This window comes from Nelumbo nucifera, chromosome 6 (assembly GCF_055504915.1).
Source record: "Nelumbo nucifera cultivar China Antique chromosome 6, China Antique-T2T, whole genome shotgun sequence".
Classification (NCBI taxonomy): domain Eukaryota; kingdom Viridiplantae; phylum Streptophyta; class Magnoliopsida; order Proteales; family Nelumbonaceae; genus Nelumbo; species Nelumbo nucifera.
The window spans coordinates 9,710,125-9,727,027 of NC_142654.1; the positions used below are offsets into that span (position 1 = coordinate 9,710,125).

Sequence of the window (16,903 nt, forward strand, 5' to 3'; positions counted from 1 at the left end):
TTAATCCATTTGATTTGGATGGTTAAACCACCCACCTAGACTGAAAAAAAAGGGTTTTTTAATCTAGACCAGTTCAAAGAGCATTATTTTTCCATACCATTAAAGCTACGGGGCATAGAGTTAATTATGGATAGTGGGAAATAAAATATCTTAAATGCAAGAGTTAAGGAGAGAGAATGAGAATTAATACAATGAACTCTAAATAGTAGTTCAAATTAGGTTTTATCCCTCAAGGTATTTCAATGAAGAAAGAAAAAAAAATCCAAAAACACTCAATATCTTTCATGTGCTATTTAACTTATTTTATATTAAGGTTATATACATGAGACATAATACATATTATATATAATATTTTACATAAAGTATAACATAAATTTTATACATATATTATGTCATATAATATAAAATATCATATATATATTTAAATATTTTGTATTTCAAGTTATAGTCCTAAAAGCCCAGCCCGGTCCAGCTCGAGATTAACTTCAGGAGTTCAATAAATAAATAAACAAAATTCCAATGCTTAGAGATTAGGATTCTTCTAAGGATTTTTTTTCTCTTTAATGGTCAGAGTTTAAATTCATTGAACGCTGTCTAAAAAAATCTTAATTTATTTCTCCAAATCAACAAAAAGTGATTGACAGAGCTAAAATAGTAAGGCTAAGTACTCACTAATCACTAATTTATTTCTCCAAATCAACAAAAAGTGAGGACAAAGCAGACAATTTGATCATTCATTCCATCATTTTGGCTGTATTTGGTTTGAAAGAAAAAGTAGGGAAAGCCAAGCAGAAGACGTTTGTGTTAATGGTGTGACATTTTGTCACCAAATGATACATAATATTTTTCATAGTTTCATACATATGTTAAATTTATGAAGAAATATTGACCGGATTTCATATTTATTTAAGTGTGTTTAGAGTTTAATTTTTGTTTGTAGATACACAAGTCAATGGATGTGATATATAATAGAGGAAATTCCATTTTAAGTATTCTGAACTTTCGGGGTAGTGTCAAGTTAGTACCGGAACTTTCAAATGTGTCACTATAGTATCTAAACTTTTAAAAAGTGTCAAGTTGGTCCCTGTCGTTAATCAACTGTTGTTTATTTGTTGAAAATATCAAAAATACCCTTAAAAGAAGACACTGTTCATTGTCTTTCATGTTTTTTTTCTCTTTTTCTTTGAAGATAACTGGTTTAGTCTCGAGTTAGAAGACAATGAATAGTGTCTTCATTTGAAGGGCAATTTTGATATTTTCAATAAATAACTGACGATTAATTAATAGTAGGGACCAACTTGACACTTTTTGAAAGTCTATGCACTCCGGTGACACTTGACACTACCCCCAAGTTCAGTGTATAAAGTAGAATTTGCTCTATATAATGAAACCACATGCACCCACAACGTGAGGGTGAGGTGGTGGTTTTTTCAGATCCTATCTTATCTACTAATTATAATCTCCTTTTACTTAATATTTTTTTTGTCACTGAGTTTTAAATATTTGGGTGAAATATAGAAACCTCCCATGAAGTTTTTGATAATCATAAAAACATTCCCTATAATTTCATCTTAGCAAAAACCTCCTCTCTATTTTTGAAAAATTCAATAAATACCTCCCTTCTGTCAATGAGCAAGACAGAAAATCATTTTTTTCAAAATATCTATTTTACCCTTTTACAAATTAATGTGCATATATTTTTATTAAAATAGCCTTCTCTCAACAACTATATAATCTGCTCCAACATTGTTCATCTTTTTCCTCATGGCGCACAGGGCAGAATGGCGATGCACTCCCTCCTCCATACACATCACATCTTCCGATACCCCCCGGACCATCGAATTCGCACCGGAGATCGCTTTTGTTTCCTGTCCAGCATATACAACAACACCATTACCCATTCAGTATTCTTCAGCTGACACCCACGCAAAATGATGTTTGACTGGCTGAGGGGAAAACCTCTGTAGTCTGTTCATTGAATTCCATGTTACCTGTAAACTCATAAATATTTCTATTTGGCTGTTCACATCTGATAAGCCCTGAAATCATCTTCCCTTCAAAAACCGTCGAAGCTGTTTCGTGTCTTCAAGTTTGATTCACCATCCAGGTTCATTGTCTGGATGTATGATCTTTACAACCTCACCAGCTCGTATCTTTTTCCATTTCTTCATTCGAAACTGACCGGATTGAAGCACTAGGGCTTCTCGGTTGTTCTCCTTCTTATCTGATCTCTGTCTTCGCCAATCTTCATAGCCATCTTTAATAGCTGCGACACATAGCACAAAGAGGAGAGGAAAAAGAGAGACTGTTCTACCAAAGCAGCGATAGCTAGGAAGTACAAGTAAGCAACTCGATGGAATTGAATGAATAAATTCTTGGGGAGGAATGTGATAATAATGGTGTACTTGCTGGTTCTGATTTCATTCCCTATGACTTCATACCTATCATTCGTCCTTCTTGGATCATTCGTCCTTGTGTAGTGCATTCCAAAAAAAACTGAGACTCAGAAGACTGGAACCTTTCTATTGTAACAAAAGAATCAGAGTGGTCAAGAGATTTTTGGCAACAATCTCTACCTCCAAGAGAGACTTTGAGCTTCAAATAAAGGGAAACAGGCAGATCAAGGAGCCAATATTCAAAGGGGAAGGCAGCACCACATACAAAATTTCTGGAGCACAAGAAGATGGTGGAAGCAATGGCTGGCCAGAAGTCATAAATATTCCTCCAACAAACGCATTAGAGAAGGTCGAAAGGAAACTCTAAAACCTCTAAACACCATAACCAGAAATTAGTGGTCCAGAGCGAATTTATTCCCCTATTGTCCTCGACCAAAACAAATCAACCGGAGGACCTTGAGCTCGGAAGGCGTGGATATCACGCGAACTGGTCTATCCGTGCCCATCATCGATCTGGTGTTAAAGAGCAAGATGGTGTACTGGAGGATCTCCGGTGCGAATTCGATGGTCCAGGTATTGGAAGATGTGATGTGTCTGGAGAGGGGAGTGCAGTGCACCACCATTCTGCCGCTGTGCGTGGTGAGGAAGAAGATGAACAATGCTTGAGCGGATTATGGAGTTAGACAGGACTATTTTAGTAAAAACAGATGCACATTAATTCATAAAAGGGTAAAATAGGTATTTTGAAAAGATGATCATCTCTTTAAGGTTTTTCATCTTGGTCATTGACGGAAGGGAGGTATTTGTTGAATTTTTTTAAAATAGAGGGGAGGTTTTTACTAAAGTAAAATTATAGGGAAAGTTTTTATAATTGTCAGAAACTTCAGAGAGGTTTTTATATTTTACCCTAAATATTTTTAAGTCTTGATGATAATTATTTTCATTTATTAATTTGTTTAAGAAAAAAACACTTTGTGATTGTTGGGGGTCGACTGGTTCAATTCGGATTTCCTGCTATTCTCTTCCTTCTCTCCTCTCTACTAACCCACTCAAATCAAGCCACTTGTCTCTATCTATCCAACCTCCCAACAAATGTCCAATAAACTTAACCCTCCTTTAACTAAATTATTTTGTATGGGTTATTCTTTTGGAAAAATAAATCCCTACTTTTCCGTTAATTATTGTATTCTTCTGTAACATTTGTGAGAAACAAATAGTGATTTTCTTTAATTTCGGTTTCTATCTGCTTATTGTATCATTGTTTGATTTATTGATTCCCAGGCTGCTAAGAGGGTCTTGTGGGGTTTCTTCAGTTCTTGTTTATATGCAATACCGATCATAAGCAAAGCCTTTCTCTTTCTGCAATTTTTTTTTCCTCAGAGTTTTTGATATGCTACAGAAAGAATTAAATGGATTTAGATTTGAATTCACGAACTGGAAACCCCACAAGACCCTCTTAGCAGCCCGGGAATCAATAAATCAAACAATGATACAATAAGCAGATAGAAATCGAAATTAAAGAAAATCACTATTCGTTTTTCACAAATGTTACCGAAAAGAATACAATAATTATGATAATGATGAAACAGTAAAAAACAACCATGTAGAACCTTCAAGAATACAGAACCCAGATTACAGGGAAGGTATTAGTCAAGAACTCTTTGCATCAACAACAGAAAAGAAACCGAAACAGTACAAGGAAACCAGGAAAGATTAACCCAAAGGCGGCAATCTGCACAACCCATCACTCTATCAGCTTAAGAAGAAAATCTCCACGTTTGTCGAACCCTTGTTAACCGACTCGTCATTGTTGATCGGAACTACTCCACCATCATACTGAGGAAACCAAATAGTCTGAAAAGCAGGATCAAAGAAATTCTCCACGCCATGAACAATGACATGCCCATCATTGTATAAATTCCAATGTATGATTTTGACGCCATTGATGGATGCTCGTCCATTCACTGAAGTGATAACTAGAGGATGCCCAGAAAGCAAGGTTTCGACCATAGACCAGTGCAGCTTCGACGAATCCAAATCCTCCCTGTCTAACTTCTCCAGTGCAACGTGGTATCTCAGCAAGGTCAAGGGAGGGCCTGCGTACTTGAGGCCTGGAGATATGAATGCTCTGTCCGAAGGGCAGAATATGGTGATGGTTTATCGTTGCTGTTGAGGAACTCAGACGGGATCATGGTGTTGAGAGCCATGTCCAGAGTCATGGACATGGTAAAGAAATTGGTAGTCGAGAGAGCATTCTTGATCTTCTCGATTGGTATTATTCCTCCTCCGGCACAATGAGCAGCGGCAGTAACAGTAGTGCCCAAGATAGGTGAGACACAGAACGATGAGAGGAAGAGAAGAAACAAGATGGAGAGAAGCTGGAGACTGGAAGTCATTGGCGAGACAAGTAGTTAACGGAAAAGTAAGGATTTATTTTGCCATACAAAATAATTTAGTTAACGGAGGGTTGAGTTTGTTGGCCATTTGTTGGGAGGTTGGATAAATAGGGACAGATGGCCTGATTTGAGTGGGTTAGTAAAGGGGAAAGGAGGAAGAAGTTAGGAGGAAATCCGAATTGCGACTGGTCGGCCAATATCTCTGAGCCCACAGATTTGTCGTGGTGTATCTGAGTCCATAAATTTTTCCAGGTTCCTTGATCGTTTCATTATGCCTTGTGTAATCTCTTTTTCTCTCTTTCCAATCAAAACTATACCAAGTGTGCTTCTTGCTTGAAGTCTTAAAAAACTATCTCCTTGCATGCCTTTTGTATCCTCATCTGATGAATTAAGAGTATCTCTATCTCTGTAGAGAAAGAGAGAGAGTGGGGATGGAGTGGGACAAAGTTTCATCTTGGTCTCCTAAGCTCCTTCTGGTTGTAGTTTCTTTGCCTTTCTTACTTGGGCTTGTTTGTATAGTTGGTTCAAGAACCTCTACTTGGGTTTCTTTCTCTTATCATTCATTACTCTGGGGAGCTATAATTCCTCCTTCTTCTTCTTCAAATATAGCAACTACTGAATCTACAACGAGGATGACTGGTTTGTCAACTGATCAGGGAGGTGACAAGAAACATTTGGAAATGCATCCGAAGGTGGAGAGTGTTTCTGTCTTCAATCAATCTTCTTCACCACAGATGGTTTCAGAGATTTTTCAAGTCCAACGACCTGTAAGAGTCTCACACCCTTTTCCTTATCTCATGTTTTAATGATCATATAACTTTACACGGATTTTTGAACTTCACTAAGACGTTACTGTGCGTGTGCTTGCTTCTGCTTTCCTTTTTCTTCACTCTTCTTTCTAGTCCTGTATTTGAAAGTTCTTATTTCTTGAATTTCATAATTAATATCTTTCAGCTTCTACATGTTTTCCTGTACAAGATTATTGTATCTGCAGAATAGGAATTAAAAAATATATCTTCAGAATCTTTTTTCATTACTTTTTTTTTCAATTTTTTTTGCTCCTCGGCTACACAATTGGGGTTAGCCCATCCCGTGAACCCTGGTGCAGGTGGGATTCGATCTCAAGCCTTACCAACCAATCAGTTGGTACCTTTTTTTTTTTTTTTCAAAAATTCTTACTTCTTCCATTTTTTTATCCATATCATGTATTTCGGGTATTATAGTGTATCCCATAAATAAATTATTGTTGAAGGTGGGGGGTTGGGAGATGGGATTCTTTCTCTATATTTGACCCCCATATATCAGCTTCGATTATTATAACCAATTCAACCAGCATCATAAAATGATAATCAATCAGATGGATTTTTATCAAAATTTACTGGGGTTTTGATTGGCCAAAGCCTTTCCAATATTATATCTTTTCCTTATCATATAGTTTTATTATAATATGATATATATAATACATATTATATATAATATTTATATTATGTAAACTATTATATAAATTTTATACATATATTATATATGCCTAAAAGCCCAGCTCGACCTGGTTTGGGTTTGTATAAGCCCGGGCTCTGGCTTATATTTTACGATCGAGGTTGACCCATCTAATTCATCCATGTGATTGTGGTTGGCCCAACCCAACATGTGTTCATGGTGGTTGGAGCAACCTATCTAATTTGATCAGAAGAAACTTCATGAAGGTGCTACCTTGCCACCGAATTTCTCAGTTCGGGCTTGAACCCACATTAGGGCCGATTGTGGGTTAGGCTGAGACTCGGTCCAACTTGCAATATATATATATATATATATATCATAAATTGTCTCTAATTTCTATTTATCTCCTAAATTATCACAAACTCTTATTTATCTCTTAAATTATCTTTAATTTAGTAGAGAGATTCTCTCCTAAACTATATCTAATTCCTATTTATCCACTCCCCCATTTTTTATCTATATCTATCTAAGGAAAGTTTCAATTAAAAAAAATTCAGAACTATTTAAATGTTATAATGAAATTATATAAATATTTAAAATATCTATTCAAAACACAAAAGATCAATAAATTTAATAATATTCATATTATTAATAAATCAATATTTTTACAAAATTCATCATGAAATTATGTAGTCACAATATAAATTATAATTTTATGAATTATTAAATTTAAATGTTATTCAAATAACAAAATTTTAACATTAAAAAATAAAGAATTATTTAAATATTTCAATAATTAAAAATATTAAAAAACATTAAAAATAGCTATATAATATAACAAAATATTTAATATTGCGTAATAACATTAAAATAAAAAATTCAAATAATGAAAATATTTAAATATTTTACATATTATTTAAATAACAAAATATGTAATGTGAAAAAATTTAAATAGATAAAATAACGAAATTATGTAATAAGTTTTAAAAAAATTCTTAAAAGTAGAAAAATAATTATAATAGAATTCATAATATTCATATTAATAATAATTTAATATTATACAAAATTAATAATGAATTATGTAATAATAGTACAATTATAATGTTATGGATTATTAAATTCAATAAATAATTAATATTTTAAGAATTTAAATAACAATATTATTTCAATAACTAAATAATATTGTAAATAACTAATTTCACTTATATCAACTAATAATTATAGAAAATAACTATCAAAAAAATTATATTTATTAGTAATAATTTTACAATAATAGTGTATATTCATTATATATTTATATATACTATAATTAATATTTATTTTATTTTTAGTAATTATATATTGTTTTTTATAAATATGCTTTCAATAATTATTTATAAATGTATTTTTTTTGTTATTTAATAGAAAATTATCAATAATTATTGGAGATTAAAAACTATTATTTAACTTTTGAAATTTAATTTATCATATTTATTGCATTTTTGTTATAAATTTATTTTTAGTAATTATATTTTTTATAATTTATAGATTAATACTTATTAGAGATTAAACTATTATTTAAGATTACACTATTTATTGACTATTATACTATATTTTTAATATTTATCATGTTTTTGTAGTTATTGTATTTTTATTATATATCTATTATATTTTCATTATAAACTTATTTTCAATGATTGTGTACATTTGCTATAAATTTTCAAAAATTATTGGAGATTAAACTATTGTTATTTATTAGAGATTAGACTATAAATTTAGTTGAAATTAGGAGTGTTCAATCATTAGTTCAGTTCAGTTGCAAGTTGTTTCGCCAAACAAATCGATTTGGTCAAGTCTCTAGTTTGTCATTTGAAACCAATTGACCATTAGCGAAAACGCACCAACTTGGGTTGTATCGATTTGGGTTTATTATTTATAACTTTCGCTTAAGAAAGCATGGGTCCATGTCACCATTCCTCTCCTTTCTCCATTATCCACACCCTACATTCTCTTTGACTTTCTCTCATCTCTCCTTCCCACCACTCCCATTAATCCATGCCACCCAACTACATAAAAATATTCATATAATCTCTCTCCTAAGGTATCTCGTTTAAACCAATAGGAAATTATCATGTTGCCTCACTCCCTAATCAATTCCTAAAATACATCCCCCCAATCTATATCCACTCTCCCTCATTTAAAATATTCATATTAATTAATAAACAGTTAAATATGGTTAATATTTAATTCCACCCATATTCATTGAGTATTAAATAGTGTTATTACCAAAAGTTAATAAATATGGTTAGTAAATTACCAAAAAATAATAAATATTGTTATTAATTAACTCATTAACAACATTTTATAGAAGCTGAAAAACTCTTTAACTAATTTCTATAAAATTGGGAATTATATTTAACAATTATCAAAAAGTATAAAATTTTAGTTATTGCTATTATTATAAATAATAACCAAATACAAATGGGGGAACAAAATACTATAATGTTATAAAATGAAATTATTAATTAATTTATATTGAAAAATAAAAGATAAATTAGTGTAATTTTGTTAGTAAACTACCAAATAAAAAAATATATTTAATAACAATTTAAAAAATTTTCAATAAATCCCCATAGTTATACAAATGTAATAAAATTTTCATAAAACTACATTTTTGTAAAATAACATTTTAGAAATTAAAAGATATAAAATATTTGAAAGTTTATTTAAAATGCATTAAATAATTATTGAAAATTATTAGTATATTTTGGAAATTTTAGGAAAATTTATTACATTCTATGGATTTTGGAAAACCATTGAAAAATTATGTAATTTTCATTGCAAATTATTGAAAATTATTAAAGATAAATGACTATGGGAAATGGAAAACAATAATTTAAACAAATAATTACACAAATTATTATGATAAATCAGTACAATATTGGAAAAAGGAAATTATTGGTTAGTTTATATTAGAAATTATAAGATAAATTAGAATAATTCTATAAGTAAACCATTTAAAAATAAAATCAATTATTTAATAAGAATTTAAATAAATTTTAAAAATTACACAAGTACAATAAATTTTCCAAAGTTTTCATAAAATTATATTTTTGAATATTAAAGACAATTTAGTCTACTTTTAGAAATTTACCATGTGGTTGATACTCAATATATCCTTTTGATCATTTTTATCATCAAATTGAATATTGGGTTGGTAGGGACAGTTTTTTCAGAACTGGATCAAACCAGATGGTTATACCGGAAAAATTGGGAACCAGACACCGTTTCACCTCAAAATCGTTTTTTGTCCAAAAAACGTTTATTTGGTTGGTGAACCGCTGACCTGGGCGGTCAAACCATCAACTGGACAATAGTTTTTGGCCTTTTTTTTGTTAGAGTGGGTCATCCATTTGGACCGAACAGTCAGACTGTTTGACCCCAGAACGGTTCCCTATCTGGTCCAATTTTAAAATCCTTGGACGAGGAGTGTGTGCCTTGCCTTGAGATTGGCTTGGTGTGTGGCATGGCCTAGCCTAAGGCCCGACCCATGGACCAACCTAACCCACGACATGACACAGGCTCGAGTCGTGGGCCGTGTCGAACCAAAGCCCCAAATTATCCTAGAGGGCAGAGGCATGGCCTAGGATGCCTCGTGTGCCAGCATGACACGACTCACATTGCCACATGTGAGTCGTGTCGTGCCGACCGATCACGACCCAATTTACACCTCTACTTAAACTCGTCCAATACTGGGGACAGGGCAGTGAAATTCGAGGATTCTCCATCCTTGATGAGGAGTGGGGTGCCTTGCCCCTGAACTCGCCTGACTTTGAGGAGTGGTTACCTTGCCCTGAACCCACGTGATGTGACACTGGGGACGGGGTGGGGATGGGATAGAGTGTCTTAACTACAGGGCAGGGAAATGGATGGTGTAACCTACCCTAAACCCACCCCGTTGTCATTCCTATATAATTGTTAATTATTAGTGGAATTAATAAAAATGTTAGCTTTTATAATTGTTTTTATTATTTAAAATTAATCAAAATTTCATTTATAATAATAAAAGGAATAAAAATTATTAAAATTACAACAAATTATTAATAAAACTAAATTTATTAAAAAATATTTGTTCATATTCAATTAACAATAATTATTTTTTATAAATCAACATTAAATAAAAAATAAAATTATTAAATCTTTCAGATTTTCTCGTGCATTGCACGGGTCCCTGCTAGTATTTCTATATTATGGTCCAATTCTTTAAGGCTCGGTTTGTAAAGAGTATAAATATAAATATGTACAATACAAATGTATATAAAAATAATATAAAATATCAGGTTTTGTATTCTACGTATTTGTATTTATACTCCTTCCAAACTGAGTCTTACATATTTGTATTTGTATTCCTTCTAAACTGATCTTAAGGCTGTGTTTGGTTGCAATGATGCAAAACCATGACGGTGTAAATGATTTGAGTGTAAATTCTAACCTATTTTTGTTTTAAATTTTAGCTTATTTTGTTTGATTGCGGTACAAATGCAGTAAATTAAGACATAAAGCAGAATAAAGTAAAACCCAAAACAAAATTAAACAAGAATTTGCATTTTCTACATTTGCACTCCCATGCATTTGTACTAGTGCAATTAAATTTGCACTGCAACCAAACACAGCCTAAATTTGCAATGTAAATTTTGTTTGCATTGTAAATAAATTTCTGTTGATGCAAAACTATGATAATGCAAATAATTTGAGTGTAAATTCTCATCTATTTTAACATATTTTGTTTGATTGAAGTACAAATGAAGTAAATTAAGACTTGAAGCAGAATAAAGTAAGACTCAAAACAAAATTAAAAGAGAATTTGCATTCTTTTCATTTGCACTCTCATGCATTTATATTAGTACAAATAAAATTGCACTGCAACCAAACATAGCCTAAGGTACAATACGGACTGAGTTCAAGGTCAAGCCTAATTTGTCCATTCAAGACTTAGCCCATATTAAAATTTGATACATGTGTCTATGTATATATGCAAATAAATATTTATATGTATATCTTATATATAGTTGGGCTGAGCTCAAACTAAGCGTATTGAGATGATGTTTGACTAGGTTGGGCTACGTAAAGGCTAGGCCAGGGTTCAGCCCAAGAACTAAAAAAAACCCTGATATTTTAGGCTCAGTCCTAGCCCAAAGAATGAAAATCCAAGGCCAATTTGTATAAAGGGCTTGGGTTGGGCCCACCAAAATTGTACGCTTAGTGGGTGGGGTGGGGTAGTCTTTACAGAGAACTGTAAGGCCCACAGAAAATGCATTATCTATTGGATAAATTTTTGGGCCATTTCTTCGTGTAAGTGTTTCCCTTCTCCCAAGTGGGTAAATCATTTTTTATGGAGAGAGGGAAAGGCTACCCTAATTGTTGTGGAACAAAAATTCCCCTACCAAGAAAGAAAAAACCAAGGGCAAAAGTGGCAATAGAGAAAAAAATACAGTTTGATTTTTGATTTTGATATATTCATAAAACTTAAATCATATATCATATAACGTTTAATTTTTATATTTTTACCGTCTTATTTCTATTTGTACATGTGCCCTTAAACTTATTATATAAAATAAAACGTACCAAATTGGAAAAAAAAAGTCCAAAGTGATGCAAAAACACAAAGAAATTATACGTTAAGTCCAAATTGAAAAAAAAAAGAGTCCAACGAGAGATTTATTACATCTTTTAAATATTAAAAAATTACTTTCTTCCAGTGCGGGGTAAATAACAGAGTTTACTTTTGCTACGACACTGTCCCATGGTAAGTTGATAACAAATCAAGGGTTTGATTTAGTTGTTTCAGCGCAGGGCTACGGCAGTGTCGTAGCAAACGTGGGTTGAATAACAAAAGCCAAAGAGAAGGGCGATTCTGTACTTTTGTTGTACCGCATTAACCGGATGAAGAGACGAAACAAATAAAGGTGTATTGACCCAAATGCCCCTGGAGTCAGAGAGAGGGGGTATTGGTATGTAATATGTTGCTGATGTTGAAGGAAAAAGTAAGGAAATAAAGGGAAATGTAAGGAAATCTTTACAAGCCTCATATAAGTTTCTTTATGTTTTTTTTTTTTTTCCTTTTCTTACTTTTTCCTTCAAACCAAACATATCCTTAAGTATCATCTTCGGGGCATGTTGGTAATGAAGATGAATATGTGTATCATTTAGGGGTGAGTGAATAGGTAGTTTCTACCTAAGATGAATAGTTAGGTTCTACCTAAAATTGTTATAGGGTAGGGTCTAGTTTCAAATTCTTGAAATCGACTTCCACCCACGACGGTTCTAAGGTCTAGGGGTTTATCCAATACAAACTAAAATACTTTTGGGGATGTAAATATTTGAATCCAAACACTCATTGTTACAAAGGCCATGGTCTCACTTTGAGTTACTTAAATAATTTGATCATTTATTTTCAATTTAATATTTGAATGTATACAATAATTAATGCAAAAGTTAATATTTACAAAATTTAAATTTAAAATATAAGTTTTGAAGTTTGAATCATAGAATGATAATCTACATATTAAACTATATGTTATATTTATCAAAAATCAAGTTTTTTTTAAAGAATATGCTTCTTTTTTTTAAGAGGAATAATAAAGAAAGAACAGGTTCCACGGCAGAACCTTGGAACCAACCCTGGAACAGACCTTGGAACCAACTTTCAAAGGATAGGTTCTAGTTCCAAAAGCTTGGAACCGACCCCTGTAGGATAGGTGCCAAATTCTGCCATGGAACTGAACCGAACTGACCCATGCTCATCCCTAGGTTTGTTGACCCAAATGCCCCAAAGATGCTCACTTGTCCAATAACCGAGCTTCAATACCCTGCGTTGATGTGACACTCGAGTAGCATATCCGTGCTTGCACTACAAGGGATAAAAATGGACACTTGGCTTGGTGGTGGGGGTGTCAATGGACTGATTTTGAATTGGACACCTGGATTTCATCCAAATCAAAATCAATTTAAACAGATTGGACAGATAGACCAATAAGACATATTGAATTGGATCTGGTCATCCATAATAAATTTATATTGGATTGAGTTGGAGTGAACCAATATCTGATCCATTGAAGAAGATAAGAATACAAGTGTCAATGGACCAGGCTTAGGTTGGAAGTTGGAACCAATCTAAATTAAAATCAATTTGAACAGGTTTGACGGTCCAGACATTAAATTGGATCGGTCCAAAATCATCCAAAGTAATAATTGGATTCGAATGGACCTGGTCCATCTGTAATGGATGATTGGATTCATTTTGGACCGGATTGGATTGGACCAAATCCGGTCCAATTGACACCCCTACTTGGTGGCACAACACTTCGTCACCAAATGTTTTCTTTCTTTCATTCTTTTTTTTTTCCTCTAACCAACCAAAAACTGCCCATGTTTGCCTTTTGCAATGGAGCGACCAAGTGACAACGGACGAGAGAAAGCTTAAACTATTTCCTCTTGTATCCTCATCTGAATCTCCATCTCTGCAGCTGGCCAGAGAGATCTATACAGAGAGGCAGAGAGAATGAAGGATTGGGACAAGGCTTCATTTTGTTGGGCACCTTCATCTCCGTCTCCTAAGCTCCTTGTGGTTGTAGTTCCTTTGGTTTTCTTATCTGGGTTTCTTTGTATGGAGGGTTCATCAGGAACCTCTACTTCGTCTGATTATCCATTGCTCTGGGGAGCCGGTACCCCTTGTTCTTCATTTTCTCCTGCAACAAAAATAACAACCACTGAAACTACATCTGTTGCTTCAATGAGACTGCCTTGTTTTTCGACTGAAGAAAGTGAGAGACATCTGGAAACACATCCAAAGGCGGTTCCTCTTCATCATGTACAAGAAACTCTTTGGTCTGACATTTCTATTTTCAATCAATCTTCTTCACCACAGATGGTTCCTGCAGAGATTCTTCAACTCCAATCACCTGTAAGAATCTTAGTCCCTTCACCTCTTTTTTCCTTATTCTTATATCCAACGACCAGTGAGAGACGCTTGTGCTTTTCCTTTCTCTTCTCTACTCTTCTTTCTTGCCTCAGGTTTAAACGCTGGATTTGATATATGCCATTTCATTCATTTTTTTTTTCCTTCAGCCTGTTTGTTTGCTGTTCAAATCTGAACGCACCCGTTTTAGCTTTGTATCCGGTTTGTCTGTAACTACTAGTACTCCAATCTGATGCAAAATTTATTTATTTTTTTGGTGTTATTTGCATTTAGTGGTAGCCCAAAATTTGTCATGGTATTGAATTTCACTTCTTTCCTTTTCTTAATTTTACCCTAAAAAAAACAAAAAAAGAATTCCACTTCATTGTATATACTAAATCATTAACCATTTTTTTTTTGGTAGGATGAAAGAAATCAAGAGGATCTGAGGATCCCAATTAATCATCATGGGCATGATGTTGCTCCCGCAGTAATGAAGGAGGCGGGGGAAGATAGCAAATCTGCAGAGAGGCTTAATGGGTCTGGTGTTGCTCCTATAATCACGAAGGTGGCAGAGGAAGATAGCAAATCAGATAGGATTAATGGGTCTAATGTTGATCCCGTAATCATGAAGGTGGCGGAAGAAAATAGCAAATCAGAGAGGATTAATGGGTCTGATGTTGCTCCCACAATTATTAAAATGCAGAAAAATCATACCCAACTAGAGAGGTTGGAAGCAGGTCTAGCAAAGATTCGGGCTGCAATAAGAGAAGCTGCTCATCAGAAGGGGAATCAAACTTCTGACTTCGATTACGTTCCAGAAGGTCCCATGTACTGGAATGCCCAAGCCTTTCACAGGTACACCACATTCATCTTTCTGGGTCTCTCTCTCTCTCTCTCTCTCTCTCTCTCAAAATCACAGGGTTATTTTCAATTATATTGCAGAAGCTATTTGGTAATGGAGAAACAGTTCAAAATCTTCATCTATGAAGAAGGAGAGCCACCGCTGTTCCATGATGGTCCATGTAGAAGCATATATTCCATGGAGGGAAACTTCATTCACCAGATAGAGATGGATAAACGCTTTAGAACCAGAAATCCTGAAGAGGCTTATGCTTTCTTCCTTCCCTTCAGTGTCACACAGATGGTTCGGTTCGTCTATGTGCCCAACTCCCATGACATTGGCCCCATAAAACAAACTGTGATCGATTATGTCAACCTCATCGCCGGAAAATACCCATATTGGAATAGGAGCCTTGCCGCCGATCACTTCATGCTTTCTTGCCATGATTGGGTAAGATATTTTTTCTTTCTGTAGATTAGGCTAGTAAGACGGCATGGACTCAGCCATCCAATCAAATGTGTTTGATGTATGCCTGAGAGAGAGAACAGTTTCCTCTGCTCTTGTCTTAATCACATGAACTTCTTCTCTCCATTACTCACAGGGGCCACTAACATCTTCCTACGTTCCACATCTATACAAAAATGGCATCCGAGTTCTGTGCAATGCAAACACCTCAGAAGGATTCAACCCAGCCAAAGATGCATCCTTCCCGGAAATCAATCTCAGAACCGGAGAAACCAAGGGGCTCATCGGCGGGCCACCTCCTTCCTGTCGTCCTATACTCGCATTCTTCGCCGGAGGGCTGCACGGTCCCATCCGACCACTGCTGTTAGAACACTGGAAGAACAAAGATGAAGATGTAAAGGTATACGAGTACCTCCCGAAAGGCCTATCGTACTACGACATGATGAAGAAGAGTAAGTACTGCATCTGCCCAAGTGGGTATGAAGTTGCGAGCCCAAGAATCGTGGAGGCAATCTATGCGGGATGTGTTCCTGTGTTGATCTCAGACCATTACGTCCCACCATTCAGCGATGTTCTGAACTGGAAATCCTTCTCGGTTGAGGTTCCAGTGAGCGAAATTCCCAACCTGAAAAGAATTTTGCTGAGTATCCCTACAAGGCAGTACAAAAGAATGCAGCGAAGAGGGCTCAAGGTGAGGAGGCATTTCGAAGTGAACTTCCCACCTAAGAGGTTTGATGTCTACCACATGATTCTTCATTCGGTATGGCTCAGAAGATTGAATGTTCGAATTCATGACTTACGATTACAGTCATAGCTCTCGGACTCCCAGTTGAGTTGACTTGTCATGTAACGCTTTAAAATTTAATAATGAATTCATGAAAAATTTGTTTTTTTTCCATTAATTTGCATTAAAACCAATCAGAAAAAGCCATCAAAGTATTACTTGAATCGTTTCAGTCAAGCAGCTAGCCTTATGAGTTATGATGCTGTATTTACTGAGTGGGAGAATGCAGAGGTGGAGTTGAGGAAAGCAATGAAAATCCTAGCAGCGAAACCCAATCCAATCCATTAGAAATGATTGCCAATTGCAGGAAAACACAGCAAAAAAGCAGAGGCCTCTTTCTAACTCCTCTGAAAGCCACTTCGGGGGAGCACCAAACCTTTCAGTCTGCTTGCTCTGTATAAATAAAAACTACCTCTTTGCTACAATTAATCTTTACCTACTTCCAAAGCACTAATGATGAATACACATTAGTGCAAATGTGTATTTGTAAATGAATTTTTGGTAATTTATGCCTTAATAAAAAGAAGTATGGGCATGATTTGCACGTGGGAATTCTATATCAAGATAATGATAGTTATAATGTATTAAAAAATTTCTATAAAATTCATGTATTTTTTTATATTTTTTATATTTTTTGTTTTTCAT

General features: G+C 34.1%; 1 protein-coding gene across 3 annotated transcripts; it reads left to right on the forward strand.

Moving 5' to 3' along the window:
* Nucleotides 1-5,080: 5,080 nt before the first annotated feature.
* LOC104587237 (putative glycosyltransferase At5g03795) lies at nt 5,081-16,691 on the forward strand. Of its 3 annotated transcripts, XM_088890522.1 has the most exons (5): nt 5,448-5,559; nt 13,735-14,171; nt 14,590-15,023; nt 15,111-15,459; nt 15,611-16,691. In XM_088890522.1, exons 2-5 carry the CDS (start codon nt 13,770-13,772, stop codon nt 16,286-16,288), a joined length of 1,863 nt encoding a protein of 620 aa, XP_088746648.1. In that variant the 5' UTR covers nt 5,448-5,559; nt 13,735-13,769; the 3' UTR covers nt 16,289-16,691. The 3 variants fall into 3 exon arrangements, with proteins under 3 accessions (XP_010243080.1, XP_088746648.1, XP_010243073.1); XM_010244778.2 differs by lacking the exon at nt 13,735-14,171 and having other exon boundaries at nt 5,081-5,559; nt 15,611-16,689; XM_010244771.3 differs by lacking the exon at nt 5,448-5,559 and having other exon boundaries at nt 13,421-14,171.
* Nucleotides 16,692-16,903: the final 212 nt, after the last annotated feature.